The sequence below is a fragment of the Entelurus aequoreus genome, linkage group LG27 (genome assembly GCF_033978785.1).
Source record: "Entelurus aequoreus isolate RoL-2023_Sb linkage group LG27, RoL_Eaeq_v1.1, whole genome shotgun sequence".
Lineage (NCBI taxonomy): Eukaryota > Metazoa > Chordata > Actinopteri > Syngnathiformes > Syngnathidae > Entelurus > Entelurus aequoreus.
The window spans coordinates 11,881,291-11,898,432 of record NC_084757.1 but is presented as its reverse complement, the minus strand read 5'-3'; the positions used below and the strand labels follow the sequence as shown (position 1 = coordinate 11,898,432).

The following is a 17,142-nucleotide window of genomic DNA, read 5'->3' as shown; positions in this document are numbered from 1 at the left end:
AGTAACAAATAAACAGAAAACAGTAGTGGTCAAATACAAATAAGGCAACAAGAGAAGTATCCTACACTTCTCTTTTGTAAAGTAAATCTGAACAGCCTATATGGGCATCTACATCAACTATATGATTTGCCTGAGAAGCTGGACAGGACAAAAAAATAAATAAATAATAATAATAATTTAAAAAATAATAATAATAATAATCTATTTGTGGCGGACGTAATTCTTTCGTGGCGGGCCGCCACAAATAAATGAATGTGTGGGAAACACTGCTACATTAACCTGTCCCTGGTGGAAAAAAGGCTGGGGACGCCTGCAACGGTTGGAATGTCACCTAGTGGTCAAACGTGGTAATTGCAGGGAGCAAACAGCACACGCAAGAAGCATCTCAACAGTATATTACTTTTTATTAGTTTCTGTAACCAAACCAGGAGAATGTAAATAAGACCGTACATAGTTTAATACAGCGATGTAACCCCTGTACAAGTACAACAAAACAAAAGAAAAATCCTCACTCTCCCTCCCCTCATCCATCCTCTCCAAAAGAAGGAGCTCCACTTCAGTCGACTCACCGAAGGAGCGTCCACAAGCCAGAGATAAGAGCGTGGTTGGTTGGTTGGTTGGTTGGTTGTTTGGGAGGCGATGGCAGAGATAGGAAACAGCACTGATTGCCCTCATCAGTAATAAAAATAAAAAAACGAACGAGAAACAGGAAGTGTCCATCTGCCCATACATGCTGCATAATTCACATTTCAGCTCCTTCTTAGCCATGTTTTTGTCGCATGGGTTCAACAGCCTCAAATCCAGCTATGGGCACCGATATCAGACACGAGTCGCAGGTTCGGCTGCTTGAAAGTAAAAGTGTGTATGTGAGTGTGTGTGCGAGATCAATCAACAATCCTAAACGACTTCATCCCTGCGTTTTCTTTAACCTTTGGCTAAATATACAGGTGTGACCCCACTTGAATACCTCTCCCACACACACACAGGCAAGGGAAAAAGAGTGAGAGCGGAAGGCAGGAACAAACGCTCACTAACACGACATATCAGTCTTCGCCATTCAAATCAACTGCTGCATCTTTCACAGAAAAAAAGAAAAAGGATTTCTCGTTTTGTAGCCTTAGCATGGGGGCGCGGGGGGATATTTGTGTGTGAGTGTGAAACAGTCAAGTGAAAGCACACAAATCTCTGGATTATTTGAACCGTTTACCCTTAACAGGATTGTTTGGACTACAAAAAAACAAAAAGGATAGATTCTTTCGTCAACCAAACAGGTCAAAAGTGATCCTATTCAGAGCAAAAAAACAAAAACAAAACATGTTTAAAAAGAAAGGAGCTGAACTCAAATGAGCTATAAAAAAACAACAACTCAGCAGCAAATCTCATTTCGATTCTCTTTATCTACTGTCACTGTAGATGTTTCTATGGAGTAACTTGAGCAGCCCGTTTCCGAAAAAGAACAAAGGGAGCCGAGTCTAGCGGCTGCACCGCCCTGACCCCGCCCGACATACACGCACACAGAGCTGATAAGAGGCGGTGATTGAGTGGCTGGATTCTCCCGTCTGTTCTCTACTTGCCCTCCTCTGGCTTGATGGCCTGCGGTTTGATGGGCCCGGTCCGTATGGGCTTGGCCGAGGAGATGGGCGGCTTGTCTGCGTCGGGGCGCTCGCTTCCCCCTTGGTGGTTGGGCGCCGGAACGTCCAGCGGGGGCTTGATTACCTTGATGGCTTGCGGAGCCTTGAGTTGCTGCTGCTCCGAGAAGAACCGGTGAGTGGACTGCAGAACCTCGGCCCGCTGTTTAGCCTAAAAGGAGGATGTAGAAAAAGGGGATCAGCGACCAATCAAAAACTGTGACATCATTAGTAAAGACGCCCTTTTAACCTTTAGGTCCTGCTCAGCTTTCAGCGCGGCCTGCATGCCTCTGGGCGGCATAGGGGGGCCGCCGGGCCCTCGGGGAGGGTGCTGGCTGTGCTGCAGGTGCTGCTGAGGTCTTGGGTGGGGCATCAGGCCGCCGCCGCCGCCCATGTTGGCCGTCATCGGAGGCCCCATGGCCGAGCGCTGGACCCCTCCGGTAAAGGAGTTTGCGTGAGGCGCTCTCACCAGAGGAGAAACCAAGTTGGTTTGGGACAGAATCTGAACACAAGTGAGGGTGCCTTAGCAAGAGCTCCTGGTCACGTTGACAAGGTGAGTCGGGTTTCCAGAGGACGTCCTCACCTGCGGGTTGAACTGGCCGGGGAAGTGCTGAGTCATTCTCATGCTGCCAGAGTTGGCCTGAAAATGCTTCTGGTACAACATGCTGTTCATCTTTGCAGACTGGCTGCTGGGGGAGGTGGAGCTGGCCCTGCACACACAAGCACAACTCACTCCATACATACCCGTTTAAGCGTAAGACATTAAGACTGGCAACATTGCGTAGAGCAGCAAATAAAAGATCTATGGCCCCCGGGATGATAGTATTCTAATACTATCATCCCGCAGGCCACAGCCGCCTGCTGCTGTTTTGCACGCACCAATATTCCATCAGTGTTGGCGCTAGGAGTTTTCAAAATGGGGTCTCAGGGACCCCATCAAGTCATAAAAATGGGGTCCCACAGTAAATTTTTGGGGTCCCATTTTTTTGTAAGCGTTTTGAAAACAAATGATAAATGTATGCATTCTCCTGTTATATCTCACATTCTATGTTGTGTTTTGGAAAAATGTCATAAACATTAATTATAATAATAATAAAAATAATACAAAAGAAAACACATTTTTATGCATATGTAAATTTATTCAGTTATAAACTTCACTTTCTTCTTTCATTCATGGATTTTAACATTACTGCTGCCTGTATTTTTTTCTATATTTTTATTGTAATATTTTCAGAATGTGTTTGTTTTATTTGTCTTACTTTGGCCAAAAATAAAACAATCTGAAGTTGTCTTTATTTTTTAGTTTTAATGCCATGATTTTAATAGTCCAGCTCGCGTGTGCACAGATTTTTCTCCATGCTAAAATGACCCTGGAGTAGAGCAAGAAAATGCTGGAATTTAAATGTCAACTTTTCAATTATTTCATTGATACACAGGCAGCTCAAACATTCTGAAATAGGTTTCATAAAATGAAAAAAAAAAAAAAATCTGTCAAACACAATACATGTATAAATGAGGCCAATAGAACTAAGCCAAGTAGATTCTGCAACAAGACTGAAACAAGTAGATTCACATCTCTTGTTGATTGACAAAAATAAAAAATACAATATTTTTTTCTAAAAAACCTTTCTTTTAAAAAAGCCTTTTTTTAGATGCGTGCTAGTTCTAGTTTTTATTATCTTTTTAATATTTTTTTAATACACCGTAGCACTTTGAAGTTGTTTGCGCAATGTAAAATGTTTTTTTTTTTTTTTACAAATAAAATCTATTTTATTTTTTTTACAAATAAAATCTATTATTATTATTATTATTTATTGCCTCTTAGAAAGGCAACATTCAATTGTAGAACAAAACAAATCAGGGTTCAAATGATAGTGAATTTTTTTCCCCACTAAGAAATATTGAAAGGTAAACAGAAGTTACCTGTGCCTCCAGTTAAACTTAAATAAGTTATTTGGCCCTCAGGTATTTTTTTTCACACTGTTGCCTCTTAAACGCTTTCCCATCAGTCCTGTGCTTTACGTTTGCAGCGGTCGCCGCTATTAACGCTGGGTCTGCTTAGCAGCATCGTACTGCTTCCATAGATCTTCAAGATGGTGAATTTCAAGGTGACTTATAAGATTGTATTCTGTTGAAGCTCGTCTTTAACCATCCCTGTTTAATTTCTGCGGAACACATTTTGCGAACTACCTTCTTCTGACATGCGAAAAAGAAGCCCACACCAGCGACTGCTGCACCAGGAGGGGAATAACAAAAAATAATTGAGAAGCACTGCCGTCGGGGAAGGGGGATGTTTGAGTAGCCAGGCAACAGCACAAGCCACAGTGAGACCAAGGATCAGCATAGAGGGGCTGCACCATTTTGAAAAAAAAACACTAATGCGGTTATTTCTCTCCAAAATGGCCATTGCAATTCAATTTGCAATTTTTACATTTATATATAAAAATGCAAAAATAACGAGTGAAGGAACACATGCTACTTTTAGACTGTCAATCAACATATTCTTGTCTCAAGGTGCAACACACTAGAATATGCAATAATTTACTTTAAAAGATATTTGGCTTTATGCAGACAGACTCAGCTTTTGTCTACATCGTGCTCCTAAACTGAAGAAATAACCGATAAAAACTGTACAGTGTTTACAACGTAATGTAATTATACTATATAATATTAAAAGTAACTATTTAAAAAGGACATACATTTATTTCTCATTACTGTAAAATTGTTATATTATTCACAATTACAAAGTGTATGCACTAAAAGGTTTTGCCGGCCCGAATGAAATTATTGGTGTTTACGGCTGTCACTCACCTGGTATCGTCAACACGTACGCGCAGGGAGCGCGTGCATACATACAAAAGCAGTCCAAGTGAAGCAACAAACAATCTGCAGTCATGTTGTTATGATAGATGATACATTCAATGACAGCTTACGCTAGCTATCCAAATTGCTATTATTAACTGACAACACCCAGAGCTAATACATGTGTTACGTACGCACGTAATTACGCCATTATGTAGGTAAGATACCTTGAAAAGTTGGTGCCCTTTAGGCATCTGTGTAAATGTTGCAAACAGACCCTTTAAATAAATATAAACATCTAAAAGCGCATTTTTTCCCCAGTTGGAAAAACAAGGTTGGCTTGTCTTTTTGTTTATTGCCATCACGTCATAACAAAATACTCACTCGTTCGTCCGTGTTGATGGGCTCAAATTGCCCATCCAATCTGAAGCAGAAATATTACCACAACGGGACATTTGGCTTTGGAATTATATTTTTTTCCTCCTAATTTTTGTTACTTTGCGGCACTTCTCACTTGCCAGCCGCGAGTAGGGAGGTTCTCTGTGCTTTTTCTGTGTGTGTAAAGCTGGCTCTCCGCCAGCAAGACAGAGATTGCACATGAGTGAAAAGAGGGCTCACTGTGTTCAGTTAATTCTACTGTTAAATAAAAGCGCTCAGAGCGATGCACAGAGTGAGACGTCTTTTTCCCTGCTTGAAGTGAGAGACGAACAAACACGAGGCTCAACAATTCTGATTGACCAACATGACTGTCACGCAGATGTCGACAGCAGAGGGGAAGAAAACAAAAACAAACTCAGCCTCTTGCAGTTATTTATTGCACTAATTAAAACCTCGTAGATACGATGACGATTTATTGAGCAGCCCTACTTCATAGGGCTGCATAATTTACCGGTTGTCCGCTCCCCGCCTCTTACCATCCAAAATCGCTGCCATTGTGTCCTTGGGCAGGACACTTCACCCTTGCCCCCCGGTGCCGCTCACACCGGTGAATGAATGATGAATGAATGAGTTGTAAAAATTAATGATGGGTTCTCACTTCTCTGTGAAGCGCTTTGAGTGCCTAGGAAAGCGCTATATAAATCCAATCCATTATTATTATTATACAGTTCAATATCTTTATTTTTCCTTTTTATGAGTCAGTTAACCACATATCATGCTTTTTCATGTCGGGAGGGAGAGAGAATATTTGATCTATCACAAAATTATGCCTATCTACGAATGAGGCAGCTTGCTTATTTTTACCCTTTGAGATGCTACCTCAGTAGAAGCATTTAAGTCCCATCTTAAAAAACTCATTTGTATACGCTAACCTTTAAATAGACCCTACTTTTAGACCAGTTGATCTTCCGTCTCTTTTCTGCTCTACACCCCTCTCCTGCGTGGAGATGTTATTAGGGGACCACTGTTCAAAGACGGGACCCAGGGTGGACCACTAATCTGTGCATCAGTTGGGGACGACTCTGCGCTGCTGACTTGTCTCCATTCAAGATGATCCCCTGCTGGCCCCACTATGGACTGGATTATCACACTATTAACTAGATCCACTCGACGTCCATTGCACCGGTCGCCCAGGGGGGGTCCCCACATCTGTGGTCCCCTCCAAGGTTTCTCATTGTATCCCAATGGTTGAGATTTTTCTTGCCCTAATGTGGGACCTGAGCCGAGGATGTCGTTGTGGCTTGTGCAGCCCTTTGAGACACTTGTGATTAAGGTATATATAAATAAACTTTGATTAATTGATTGATTTCCAAAGTTCTATGAGGTGACACCAAAACACGATAATGTGTTCTTAGATTTTTGTTCATTTTGGGTAAAAAATAAACCAAGGGTGTCCAAAATCTTTCCACACAAAGACGCATACAAAAATGTTTATCTAATTTTGTGCTACAACCAACGTAAAATGTGGGCAAAATGTACCAAAATATATTCAACTCAGCTTTGTGTTCTAGCTGACAAAGCAAATAAATTGTTTGCATGTGAGGCCATGTTTAAAATACACTGCGGATGAGCAAAATAAAAAATAAAAAGTGCTCCAGGCCACAAATAAACCATCTATGGGGGCTGTTGTCAACTTGCTCACAGTTAGATTTGTCTAAGTAAAAATATAACTAAACTATTGGATAGCTTATGTTACCATTAGTGGATTAACGGCAAACATTTGTTGTTTTTCACAATTACTAAGTTTATGTAATTTCGACCCGGATAAAACGATTGCTGTTTACGGCAGTCACTCAACCAGTCTCGTCCACACCCAAGCGCGTGCACACATACAAAATCAGTCCAAGAGAAGCAACGAACAATTTGCAGTCATGTTGTTATGGTAGAATATACATTCAATGACAGCTAACGCTAACTAATCCAAATCACTATAATTAGCTAACAACACCAAAAGCTAAAGTGCGTGCACGTGTTACGTACGTAATTATGTCATTATGTCCTAGAAGCCGTAAGAGGGCGGGATATACTGTGTAAAATACATTGGAAAGTTAGCGCCCTCTAGGCATCTGAGTAAATGTGAATAAAAGTGGTGGAGTTTACCTGTAAGGGCTAGATGTGGGCGTCGTGCTCCTGCCGCTGACTGGAGGCGTTCCGGGCTTTATGTCCATCCCACCGCCAAAGAGTTTCAGGTCCATGTCCATCTGCAACAAGTTACAATTGACTTAAAAGCTGCACTACCAGTAGGGAGACCCGGTTCTGCACCACTCAGACAGCACCTTGCTGGTGGGAGGCTGCATCATGCTGTGGTTGGGACCCATGAGGCCTCGGTACGCCTGGGAAACAGGAGGCTGTCGGTTGATGTTGGGAGGCTGCCCCTGGTTAGGGTTGGGAGGCATTGCCAGGAGAGGCTGACCTCCGCCTGAACCATAGTTGGCCAAAGAGAGTTGGGAGCCAGGCAGGGGGACAGTCACCTGGAAAGATATGTTGGTTTAGATGACAACTAGACATTAAATGTGCCGCTTTTACTCCCCCCTTCACCTGTTGCATTCCAGAGGAAGGGGACTGGGTGTTGCTGTAGTAACTACTCTGGCCATGTTGCTGCACCTGCCCCGAGTACATGTTTGAGTGCTGATTCATCCCCTGTCGAGCCTGAACCAAACACACAAACGTCTTTACTGATCAAATACTCCTGAGCAGCATGTGTTCGGCGTGGGCCGACGAGCTTACCTGCAGCAGGTGGGTGTCAATGAGCTGGGAGCCCCCCATGCCAGAAGGCTGATTCAGCTGTGGCTCAAATAAGATGGGGATGTGCTGGGTGGACGAGGGCTGCTGGTAGGCCAGACTGGATTGAGGTTTTCCTAGCTCCGGGCCCTGCACGCCGGGATAGCTGTGCAGGGAGGGTCCTGACAGCATCATGGACGGCTGTGACAGGCTGCTCTGCATGAACGCCTGCTGAGACCTGAGGCGATGTGTAGAAGTCCTTAGCGGGTGAGTTTCATCACGCGGTGATAAAACACGGGGTACCTGTAAGGCTGCAGTGCGGAGCTGAAAAGGTCCTGTGGCTGCGAGACCGGTGGGCCGGTGCCGAGTCCGAGTTGCGCCTGGTGTGTGTGTTGGTGCTGAGGCTGGCTTTGCAGGGGAGCGTAGATCGGGATGGGAATCTGCTGCACAGCTGTTGGCTAAACAAAGACGAGCACAGCTTTTAGTTCTAAAGATACAATGGATCCCGTTTATGTCGACGCTCCTCAGACTAGCGTCAACATAACAAAAGCTAAAACTAACCACTGTGTGTACATGTATTTGTTTTTTTTGGGCAAGAGACTGGTAGAAAAGATTAAATATGAAAAGGTGTGAATTTTTTTTGCTGTGGTAGGTGTGGTGAAATCTTTCCTCTGCATTTGACCCATCCCCTTGTTCACCCCCTGGGAGGTGAGGGGAGCAGTGGGGAGCAGCGGTGGCCGTGCCTGGGAATCATTTTTGGTGATTTAACCCCCAATTTCAACCCTTGATACTGAGTGCCAAGCAGGGAGGTAATGGGTCCCATTTTTAGTCTTTGGTATGACTCGGCCGGGGTTTGAAATCACAACCTACCGATCTCAGGGCAGACACTCTAACCACTAGGCCACTGAGTAGGTAGGTAACACTGTCATGCTTTAATTTTGAAGCTTACTTTTCACTGAGCAGGAAGTCACTGATTGCATGCTTTAATGCTGTGTAACTAGATAGTAGTTATATTGTTGTTTTACGCTGCTTAACAATCAAGGATGTGAGTACATTTTGACAAAAAAAGAGGAAACCTGAGAAAAAGAGAGGAAAATTTATATCAGAACGAAGTGCTGCCACGCAAACCCTGAAGGTGCATTTCTACACTATGTTTTACCTTTAGATTTATTCTCATCTACCAGTCTTTTTGACACTTACACGTCCCATGTAATGTACCAGAGAGTCTTTAGTAGATCATTTAGGGACAGTATTGTCATTAAAATGTCACATGAAATTATATAACATGCATGCAAAGAACTCAGAAAACATTTCCCCATTTTGGCAACTCTATCCTGTATGTTGTGTACCGCACGCACGCACGCACCCACCCTACCTTTATGTTAAAATACTGAACAAATGTTTATTGGGATAAGGTAAACATCTGTTCAGTATTTTAACATAAAAGTGTTTGATTGTGAGGCATTAAAAGCCACAAAATGCAATGGGTCCATCAGACCCACAAACGCTGGCTGAGTAACAACAATATGAACATTACACAAGGGTTAAAGGCCTACTGAAAGCCACTACTACCGACCACGCTATCTGATAGTTTATATATCAATGATGAAATCTTAACATTGCAACACATGCCAATACGGCCGGGTTAACTTATAAAGTGCAATTTTAAATTTCCAGCGAAACTTCCGGTTGAAAACGTCTATGTATGATGACGTTTGCGCGTGACGTCAATGGTTGAAACGGAAGTATTCGGACACCATTGTATCCAATACAAAAAGCTCCGTATTCATCGCAAAATTCCACAGTATTCTGGACATCTGTGTTGGTGAATCTTTTGCAATTTGTTTAATGAACAATGGAGACTGCAAAGAAGAAAGCTGTAGGTGGGATCGGTGTATTAGCGGCTGGCTGCAGCAACACAACCAGGAGGACTTTGATGACTTGGATAGCAGACGTGCTATCCGACGCTAGCCGCCGACCGCATCGATGATCGGGTGAAGTCCTTCGTCGCTCCGTCGATCGCTGGAACGCAGGTGAGCACGGGTGTTCATGAGCAGATGAGGGCTGGCTGGCGTAGGTGGATAGCTAATGTTTTTAGCATAGCTCTGTGAGGTCCCGTAGCTAAGTTAGCTTCAATGGCGTCGTTAGCAACAGCATTGTTAAGCTTCACCAGGCTGGAAAGCATTAACCGTGTAGTTACAGGTCCATGGTTTAATAGTATTGTTGATCTTCTGTCTATCCTTCCAGTCAGGGGTTTATTTATTTTGTTTCCATCTGCAGTTAAGCCCGATGCTATCACGTTAGCTCCGTAGCTAAAGTGCTTTGCCGATGTATTGTCGTGGAGATAAAAGTCACTGTGAATGTCCATTACGCGTTATTGACTCTCATTTTCAAGAGGATATACTTTCCGAGGTGGTTTAAAATACAAATCTGTGATCCACAATAGAAAAAGGAGAAAGTGTGGAATCCAATGAGCCCTTGTACCTAAGTTACGGTCAGAGCGAAAAAAGATACGTCCTGCACTGCACTCTAGTCCTTCACTCTGATGTTCCTCATCCACGAATCTTTCATCCTCGCTCAAATTAATGGGATAATCGTCGCTTTCCCGTCCGAATCTCTCTCGCTGCTGGTGTGAACAATGGGGAAATGTGAGGAGCCTTTCAACCTGCGACGTCACGCTACTTCCGGTACAGGCAAGGCTTTTTTTTATCAGCGACCAAAAGTTGCGAACTTTATCGTCGATGTTCTCTACTAAATCCTTTCAGCAAAAATATGGCAATATCGCGAAATGATCAAGTATGACACATAGAATGGATCTGCTATCCCCGTTTAAATTTTAAAAAATTCATTTCAGTAGGCCTTTAAGTTTGACGTTGACAAAATATATTATCCCACGTGGGGACTTTTTTTTAGTAATAATAAACAGGTTGTCGACATAGAAGGTTCCAATGTGTCATGAAGAGTGGTTTTGGCCATGACTTTGCCTACCTGCGAGAGGCCTGGCTGGAAGCCTTGCTGCTGCGCCAAAGAGGGAGGAGCCAAGCGAGGGTGGGGGGTGCTGAAGAGATGGCTAGTGTCCATGTAGAAGGCCGGAATCTGAGCTGCAGAACCTAGACGCACACCAAAAGCATTTCAAATAACCAAATTAATTAATTCAGCCTCCAACTGCACTTTGTTACCACGCTGGTCTCACCTGCTGCAGACTGGGAGACGTACACCTGCGGGGTCTGCTGCTGCTGAGGCAACAGTGGGGGCACACAGCCCAGCTGGGAGAAGCCGCTGCTACTGCTGCCGCCGGACGAGGCCAGGCTTCCGCCCTGGAGCTGCTGGGGCTTCACCTTGCAGATGTTGGGCGGGTCAGAGGCTGTGGTGGTTTTGGTGCCGAGGGACGAAGTCGTGTAAGTGCCTGAACCTGCGCAACGGGAGGTCAAATCATTCTAGGTGAACACCGATTAGTGTTGTGCGGACAATTAAAAAGTGGGGTTACATACCTGATAGCGAGGTGCTGGGCGTAACGGATGCTACTGGGATCTGGGACATGGACGCCGAGGAGAACGAGTATGAGGATGCGCAGGATGTGATGGGGGAAGAGGAAGAGGTGACTGGGGAGTTTTTCTCCAAACTCGGCGAGTTCTCCCAGGCTTTGCGAGCCGATTCCATCTGACAAAACAAGGATGTTGCTTTTAATGTAAACAGATAAATTCACAGCTCATGTTGGATTTTAGGAGTGGTCATAGGCCACACCTGGGCAAATTAAGGCCCGGGGGACCTTAAGCTTTTCAATCTGATCCGCCGGACATTCCCAAATATTTTTTTTAGATCTTTAAGATGGAAAGTGTAGCTGCCATTATGATGTGCAGTGATGTTTTCTAATGACCGTAAGTCTTGAACTATGCAAAGTATTTCAATGGTTGGAATCCGCACTTTTGCATGATATACTAGTTACTATGGTAATCTAATTAGTTACTATGGCAATCTAAGTCACAGCAGCCCAGACGAGGCACCAAGCAGTGTGGGTGGGGAGCGTTTCCACAGAGTGTGTTTCCAGAGTAGCCAGCCTGAAATGTGGGTGTCAGGGACAGACGCGGAAGGAGATTTTCACAACAAAGTTCTAAAGCTTAGTGATGTATCAGATATATCAGATTGTAGGTGTTATTTTTTTTTTTTACCCTTCGCGTTCATATTTCAATTTGTTTGTTGCATTTCGCTTGATTGTAAAATTTGTTGATCGAGAGGGTGTCACGTTCATACGTTGTCAATATTCAGTATTTATCCTTCAGTTATTATTGTAAATCACACATTCTTTATTTTCATGTACATTCTGGGTGTCTCATTCAGTCAAAAAAAAAAAAAAATCCATTCCGTTTCTTTAGGCGGTCTGTCATAACGTTTTTAGCATTCAATCAGACATTATTGTGAGGTTTTGTATTAGTGTTCCTAAAAAATAGATATACCGGGCACCCAGACACATTTTGTTCTCTAAATTTGACCCCCAAGTCAAAATAATTGCCCAGGCCTGTCATAGGCAGTATTTGATTGTTGTGTCTTGAGACATGTGAAGTAAAATTGAGTGCTCCAGCGGAGGTGATGATAATTCAGTCCCAAAGAGTCCAAAGATCAGCACAAATCTGAGGTTGAGTTACAGCAGTGCTTCTCACTTTGCGTTTGGTGTATAAATTCAGTAAGAACGAAACAGTGCAAAAAGGTGTGCATTCACAGAAAGTGATGTTTCCCTCTTACACACACGTTTTTGTGTGCTATGACTAAGATGTCTTTTTTTCTTCCTTGGCCTCAGTCTGGACCCCCTCTCCAGGGGCCCAGGTATAGACAGAATTATTTTTTCTCACCCCCCTCCCCAGCGTTTACCTGTTTCTCACCATTTTGTAAGGGGCGCCGGAAGTTGGCAGACCCGTCAGCGATCCTGTTCTGTCTCCCTGTAATGTTTGTCCGCTCTTGAATGGGATTGTGCTGAAAATGTTAATTTCCCCTCGGGCATTATTAAAGTATTTCTGATTCGAATTCTGTGTGGTTAAGTTCATCGCCAAAGACAGGCTGCCATTTAATTATGATATCAAACTAGCATTTCGAAAAATGCTGCAGACATTTGTCGTGTCATGTTGGCGTTTCCTCACTCGGAATCTGCCAAACTTAAGGTTTTTATTTTATGCAAACGACCTCTTAATAAATATGCTTATACTGTAGTGCTTATATTGTTACTCAGCACTTTTGTTTACAAAGGTCCTAACTTGATCGTGAGTTAAGTAATGTACAACTCCATCTCTGCCTACATGTTCAATTTTAAAGTGCAACTTTGCCAATACTTTATTTAGCCTTTTTATTCATTGTTATGGTTGTGTATATTTGAAAGCCCCACCTGCCCCCTCCTTAACATTTTATTGCTTTTGGTTGGGATTTTTATTAAAGTGCAAAATTTTGCGAGCAGACAAAGTATATGTTATTATTTGTTTTATTCAACTTGATTTAAAAGTTACATTCCAATTGCAATGTTAAAATATACGAGAAAAACAAATTTATAGCATTTGAAAGGATTTACATGCATTATTACTTATTATCACATCAGTGAGTAATTTGGTCTCAAAATAATAATGGCAATAATACCATTTATCAGCAATCATTTGTAGGTAAATATCCATCCATCCATCCATTTTCTACCGCTTGTCCCTTTTGGGTTGACGGGGGGTGCTGGAGCCTATCTCAGCTGCATTCGGGCGGAAGGCGGGGTACACCCTGGACAAGTCACCACCTCATCGCAGGGCCAACACAGATAGACAGACAACATTCACACTCACATTCACACACTAGGGCCAATTTAGTGCTGCCAATCAACCTATCCCCAGGTGCATGTCTTTGGAGGTGGGAGGAAACCGGAGTACCCGGAGGGAAATATATCACCAAGAAATATTTGTTATCGGCTGAGGCTTACATGCCCCCACTCAAGAGGGGCCTGCCCCACTATTTGAGAAGAACTGGGTTATAGCTATGCTATGGCAACTTTTCCGGGGGGCCATTTTCAGCTCAACAAGACACTCAAAACAAGAGTTCACAACATTCACCAGTGTCAATGCTTGTGTACCTTTAGTGTTAAGTCAACAGTTGCAGGGGAGACTGTACTGAGAGAGGAGGTCTGCTGTAGGGTCTCTCGTCGAGGAAGAGGCAACGAGTGTGGCAGTGACACCTAAAAAGCGTGCAGGAAAAAAAAGGAGCCGTAAGCATGTTGTACTATTGTTTTGCTGCATTACATTACATTGGCAAGTGGCAAAAACATGGCAATGAAATATTGAGTACACACATTGGCTACCAGACTCTCCTCCATTTGTTTGCTTCCCGTGGGAACACTGTCTGCGAGAGAGGACGAAGGCGTGGTGTAGTCTGTGACGGACTCCTGGGGACGGGAAGATGCAAAGTCTCACACGTGCGTGAAGACCAAAACAAGCCTGCGTAGTAACTTATATAAACCTCACCTTGGTGTTGCTGGTGTATTCTGCGGAGGGGACAGTGATCATGCCCTCAATGTCCCCGCCCAGCTCGGTCACAGCAGTGTCACTGGCAGTAGGACTGGATTCAGTGGCCCGGCTGACGACGACTCCAGACACCACCCCCTCAATACCTTCGCCTTCACCTCCGCGAGCGTCTTTAGCCTTGCGGTTCTTCAAGTAGCGCTCCTTACCAATGGGACCTGGCTTGTACTCCTTGGTTTCCACTGGCTCCATGTCAGGAAGCTATCAATTAAAGACATTAAGATCTATATTAGTATGCTGTGGAATACGCACAAGTTAGTCCTGCTTGTGCCGACAACTCGTTTGTTTAACAACTTAACCCCAAGCCAACAAGTTTGGTTCTTTGTTTTAGTAAAAAAATCCTTGCTTAATTTGACGTCGACATACATGGTCATGAAATGGTAGACCAAAAGGGTATTTTCGAATGAACAAACGGTTTATTTATGACTGGTGTGGTAGTAGTAGTTATTGCTAAGCAACGTGAGAGAAATAACTAGTCTTTAAGCTGCCTTAAGTCCGTTAGGCCAAAGTCACAAGTACATGTGCAAGCAATGGCTAGTTTTGGTTACGTCGACAACGACGCGAGTTAGCTAGTTCCACGCATGTGAGGGAAAAAACTGGAAAACTGACGAAAAATTTATATTTATATTGGCACGAAGTGCTGCCATGCAAGCCCCCAAATACAAGTTTTAAAATCAAGACTACACTTCCTGCAATTGGGTGCATTACTGTTTTCACTGCTGGACTCTGGAAAGACTTTCGCAACCTCCAGGTTCTGTAACAGCTTCTTCCCTCAGGCCATAGGACTCTTGAACGCATCATAATAATCCCCTCAACTCCCCCAAAAAACGGATTAACTCGCTGGACTATAAAGACAATATAACATACATCCGTAAACGTGGATGCATATGCAAAACTGCAATATATCTATTTGTAGTAGTACAGTAAATCTATTTATATCTGCACCTTATTGCTCTTTTATCCTGCACTACCACAAGCTAATGCAACAAAATGTAGTTCTTATCTGTAATGTAAAGTTCAAATTTGAATGACAATAAAGGAAGTCTAAGTCTCTAAGTCCAAGTCTCTAATTTCTACACTATATTTTACCTTTAGATTTATTCTCATCTATTAATCTCTTTTGGCTGTGAAGTGAAGTGAAGTAAATTATATTTATAGAACACTTTTCTCTAGTGACTCAAAGCGCTTTACATTGTGAACCCCAATATCTAAGTTACTTTATTTTTTTTAAACTAGTGTGGGTGGCACTGGGAGCAGGTGGGTAAAGTGTCTTGCCCAAGGACACAACGGCAGTGACTAGGATGGCAGAAGCGGGGATCGAACCTGGTACCCTCAAGTTGCTGGCACGGCCACTCTACCAATTACTATTATTGAAAATTATATAACTGTAACATGCAAGAACTTAAATAACTCAACTCAATAAACAATAACTCCTAACAGTAGCTCTTTTGAGTTCCTTCTAAGTCTATAACAAGATCTGATAGCTCAGTTACAGCTCTTGTTATTACCAAATCTGTGTTATATGTGTTTTATGTTGCCCGATTGCACCAAGAAAAATTCCTAGTTTGTGAACCCGTTCTCAAACAATGGCAATAAAACTATTCTGATTCTGATTCTGATTCTGAAAAAAACAGTATCCATTTGGCAACTATCCTGTAGCCACGTCCCTTAGGGTCATATACTTCCAGGGTTGTGAACTCGGTTTACAACAGTCACATCAAAAATATACCTTCTCACTGGCTACTAAGAAATACTCTATAATTACAGCTGGATCAGAACTAACAGTGTTCGGATTGTAACCATCCAAATGTGATTAGAAGCAAAGTAGACAGCCGTCAATGTTGTGGCTCGGAGAGCGAATGGAGGCGACAACAAGTAAGCTAGCTAGCTGGTTAGCAAATTAGCGAGCTTGTCTGCCCGTCCTACAACCGTGAGCGTTCAAAAAAATGTTGTTTGGATCTTATTTTTATTTATATTTCATTTAAAAAATGCTGAAGTGATATGTTGATGCGAAAAGGAATGCTTAAAAATGCAGATTCCCACGTTTACGCTGACATTTCACATGCCTGTAGTTCAAGGTATGTGTTCCACTGTATTGTAATAAGAATTTGCGTGAGATTGTTTACCTTCTGAGTTTTGATTGGCCCAGCACGAGGTTGTTTCTGGCGCTGTTCTTTAGGAGCAGGAAGCTTGTTATCAGTGGTGGTCTCCAACATGGCCGGTACACCATCGCTGTCAGTGCTGCCAGCGGACGATGGCGCCCCAAACTGAATACTATCAATTGCCAGTTCAACGCTGCCCTCTGATCCAGGTTTACCACCCTGAAGAAAAACAAAACGGTATTGTTGCCACTACTTATTGGATCATACGCTAAGTTAGGAGGAGGAGGCAGGCATACACACCTCAGAGGAGACTGTGCCAGTAAAGGAGGTCAGAGGTTTGTTCCAGGCACTCACAGAAGGCGGCTGAGGAGGGCTGATTGGACCAACTGCAAGACATGTTTAAAAAAAGGGTTTTATTACTTCCATACAGCCGCTGGAGTTAACAAAAGTGACTCCACGTACGCTTCTTGACTTCAGGGAGGACGGTGGGGCCGGTTACTTTCTTCTCCCACAGCTCCGTGCCCAAGCTGCCGTGTGTCTGCGCCGCTGCGGCGGGCGAGCTCTTTGAGGTAAAGTCCACGGAGGCCGGCGAGATGGAGGGCTGTGTTGTTACTTCTAAGGTTTGAGGGGAAGGGGGAGACGGCTGGGTGGGGGCAAGGTGGGGATGCTGCGGGGCAGAAATAGCGGGCGGTTGCTGTTGGACTTGGGGGGCTGGTGCTGCTGGAGGCTGAGATTGGGAAGAGGCCTGATGTTGTTGCTGCGACGATTGCTTTTTAGCAAATCTTGGAGGCAGCTTTCCTCCACCTCCTCTGTTCTTGTCACCAGAGCCTTTTTTACCCCAACCCTGGAAGCACAATTTCAAAAATTTAAAATTGAATCAAACATGGTAAAAAATAAAATAAAAAAGGTGAT

At 43.4% G+C, this 17,142-nt stretch overlaps 1 protein-coding gene across 1 annotated transcript in view; it reads right to left on the bottom strand.

The window, feature by feature from the left end:
• Nucleotides 1-380: 380 nt before the first annotated feature.
• prrc2c (proline-rich coiled-coil 2C) overlaps nucleotides 381-17,142 on the bottom strand; it is a 43,046-nt gene continuing 26,284 nt past the window's right edge. The window contains exons 18-34 of the mRNA XM_062039052.1: nucleotides 16,693-17,074; nucleotides 16,531-16,616; nucleotides 16,255-16,449; nucleotides 14,072-14,329; nucleotides 13,900-13,992; nucleotides 13,684-13,785; nucleotides 11,081-11,249; nucleotides 10,783-11,001; nucleotides 10,578-10,699; nucleotides 7,893-8,047; nucleotides 7,596-7,827; nucleotides 7,407-7,517; nucleotides 7,145-7,339; nucleotides 6,969-7,069; nucleotides 2,212-2,338; nucleotides 1,879-2,130; nucleotides 381-1,800 (exon numbers count right to left, since the gene is read on the bottom strand). Of these exons, the coding sequence (XP_061895036.1) occupies nucleotides 1,567-1,800; nucleotides 1,879-2,130; nucleotides 2,212-2,338; nucleotides 6,969-7,069; nucleotides 7,145-7,339; nucleotides 7,407-7,517; nucleotides 7,596-7,827; nucleotides 7,893-8,047; nucleotides 10,578-10,699; nucleotides 10,783-11,001; nucleotides 11,081-11,249; nucleotides 13,684-13,785; nucleotides 13,900-13,992; nucleotides 14,072-14,329; nucleotides 16,255-16,449; nucleotides 16,531-16,616; nucleotides 16,693-17,074 (3,033 nt within the window). The 3' untranslated portion in view covers nucleotides 381-1,566. The remainder of the gene's footprint in view (nucleotides 1,801-1,878; nucleotides 2,131-2,211; nucleotides 2,339-6,968; nucleotides 7,070-7,144; nucleotides 7,340-7,406; nucleotides 7,518-7,595; nucleotides 7,828-7,892; nucleotides 8,048-10,577; nucleotides 10,700-10,782; nucleotides 11,002-11,080; nucleotides 11,250-13,683; nucleotides 13,786-13,899; nucleotides 13,993-14,071; nucleotides 14,330-16,254; nucleotides 16,450-16,530; nucleotides 16,617-16,692; nucleotides 17,075-17,142) is intronic.